General features: G+C 38.6%; 1 protein-coding gene across 1 annotated transcript; it reads right to left on the bottom strand.

Annotated features, from left to right (window-relative positions):
- Positions 1-55: 55 nt before the first annotated feature.
- LOC110034980 (DNA replication complex GINS protein PSF2-like) lies at positions 56-1,211 on the bottom strand. The gene is made up of 3 exons (XM_020739220.1): positions 755-1,211; positions 547-621; positions 56-435 (listed from the first exon to the last, which is right to left on the bottom strand). The coding sequence occupies exons 1-3, from the start codon at positions 800-802 to the stop codon at positions 289-291; spliced, it is 270 nt and encodes an 89-aa protein (XP_020594879.1). The 5' UTR covers positions 803-1,211; the 3' UTR covers positions 56-288.
- Between the last annotated feature and the right edge of the window lie 21 nt (positions 1,212-1,232).

Genomic DNA, 1,232 nt, shown 5'->3' with positions numbered 1-1,232 from the left:
TACATATCTAGCACCTAAAGTTTGATATTTACATTCATTGCACCTTGGTGTTATAAACCTATGAATAAAAAGATGTATTTGATTTTTAAAAAGTTAATAAAAGTGGTATTTTTATGTGATATTGAAGATTTGAGCGCCTATTAATGTAAATATTAAAATTTAGGTGTTCATGCACATGTTGAATTTTCATGAACTGTTCAGCAATAAGAAAATGGAAACATTAACAGAAATTTTTCTAGAAAATAACAATCCTACGGTAAGAGATCTGGATACTTCAATTCATTATAGCTAAACAATATGATCAAGGGAGAAGTTCACACCAACAGACATCCATTCCGGCGGCCTAACAGAGCATTTTCCACGCTTCTTAAGAGCAACTGCAAGCCATATTGGAACCTTGGCAGAAATTTGTGGAAAGAAAGGACCGAAATCACCCTATTATGAAACCAGTGATCACTGTCAGATTCATACGAGTCAAAAATGAAGGAAAGCATTCCGAAAATCAATAGAAGATAAAATTGTTCGGCATAACAAATGCCAATTTACACAGATCATGTTCAGAGCATCCATCCTTATATTCGGGATTATCTCAACAAGTTCGTCCTCAGCCAAAAACTCAACCTGGAAATATAAATATCAGACCACCCTATTAAGATTTGTTTCGCTGCCTTCAAACCCACGGAAACCAACAAAGTAAAATCCAAAACCATTAAATGCATGATCAAACTGAAAACAGAGATTGGATATTACAAACCTCTGGGGCAGAAAAGATTGAAAGATGAGGATCGGATTGTCCCGCCATTACCTTCTATCAAAAAAAAAATAAAAAACTAGGGGCCGTTTCACAGCAGAGTTTAGGCAGGATCTAGGCTAAATCCTTCCAAACAGTGCAAAACACCATTATAACTTAAATCCGCAAGTCTCAGGAGCTTCTCTTCTTCCTCACATGCCGCTGGTCCGTCTTTTCCTTCTCAGGTAGCTCTAATGGAAGACGAAGGCTTTGAGCGAAACCAGTGGGGACCGGGGTGAGGGAGAGGATGTCGAAGACGGTTTAGGGCAGGAGCGCCTATTTGGTCCGGCGTCTGGCATGGTGGCTCACATGAAAATCCGGTTAAGAAAAAATTAAAGTCGGCGGGCCGGCTAACCCAAGAGCATTACAAAAATATTTTTGAGAGCAGAACTTCCCTTTTCTAAGTTTGTCTCTTAGATATCAGACCTAGAATTTTCAGAGT

The sequence above is a fragment of the Phalaenopsis equestris genome, unplaced genomic scaffold (assembly GCF_001263595.1).
Source record: "Phalaenopsis equestris unplaced genomic scaffold, ASM126359v1 Scaffold195049, whole genome shotgun sequence".
NCBI classification, from domain to species: Eukaryota; Viridiplantae; Streptophyta; class Magnoliopsida; order Asparagales; family Orchidaceae; genus Phalaenopsis; species Phalaenopsis equestris.
Note: the sequence above shows the minus strand (reverse complement) of the source record. Positions and strands in the feature narration are given on the sequence as shown.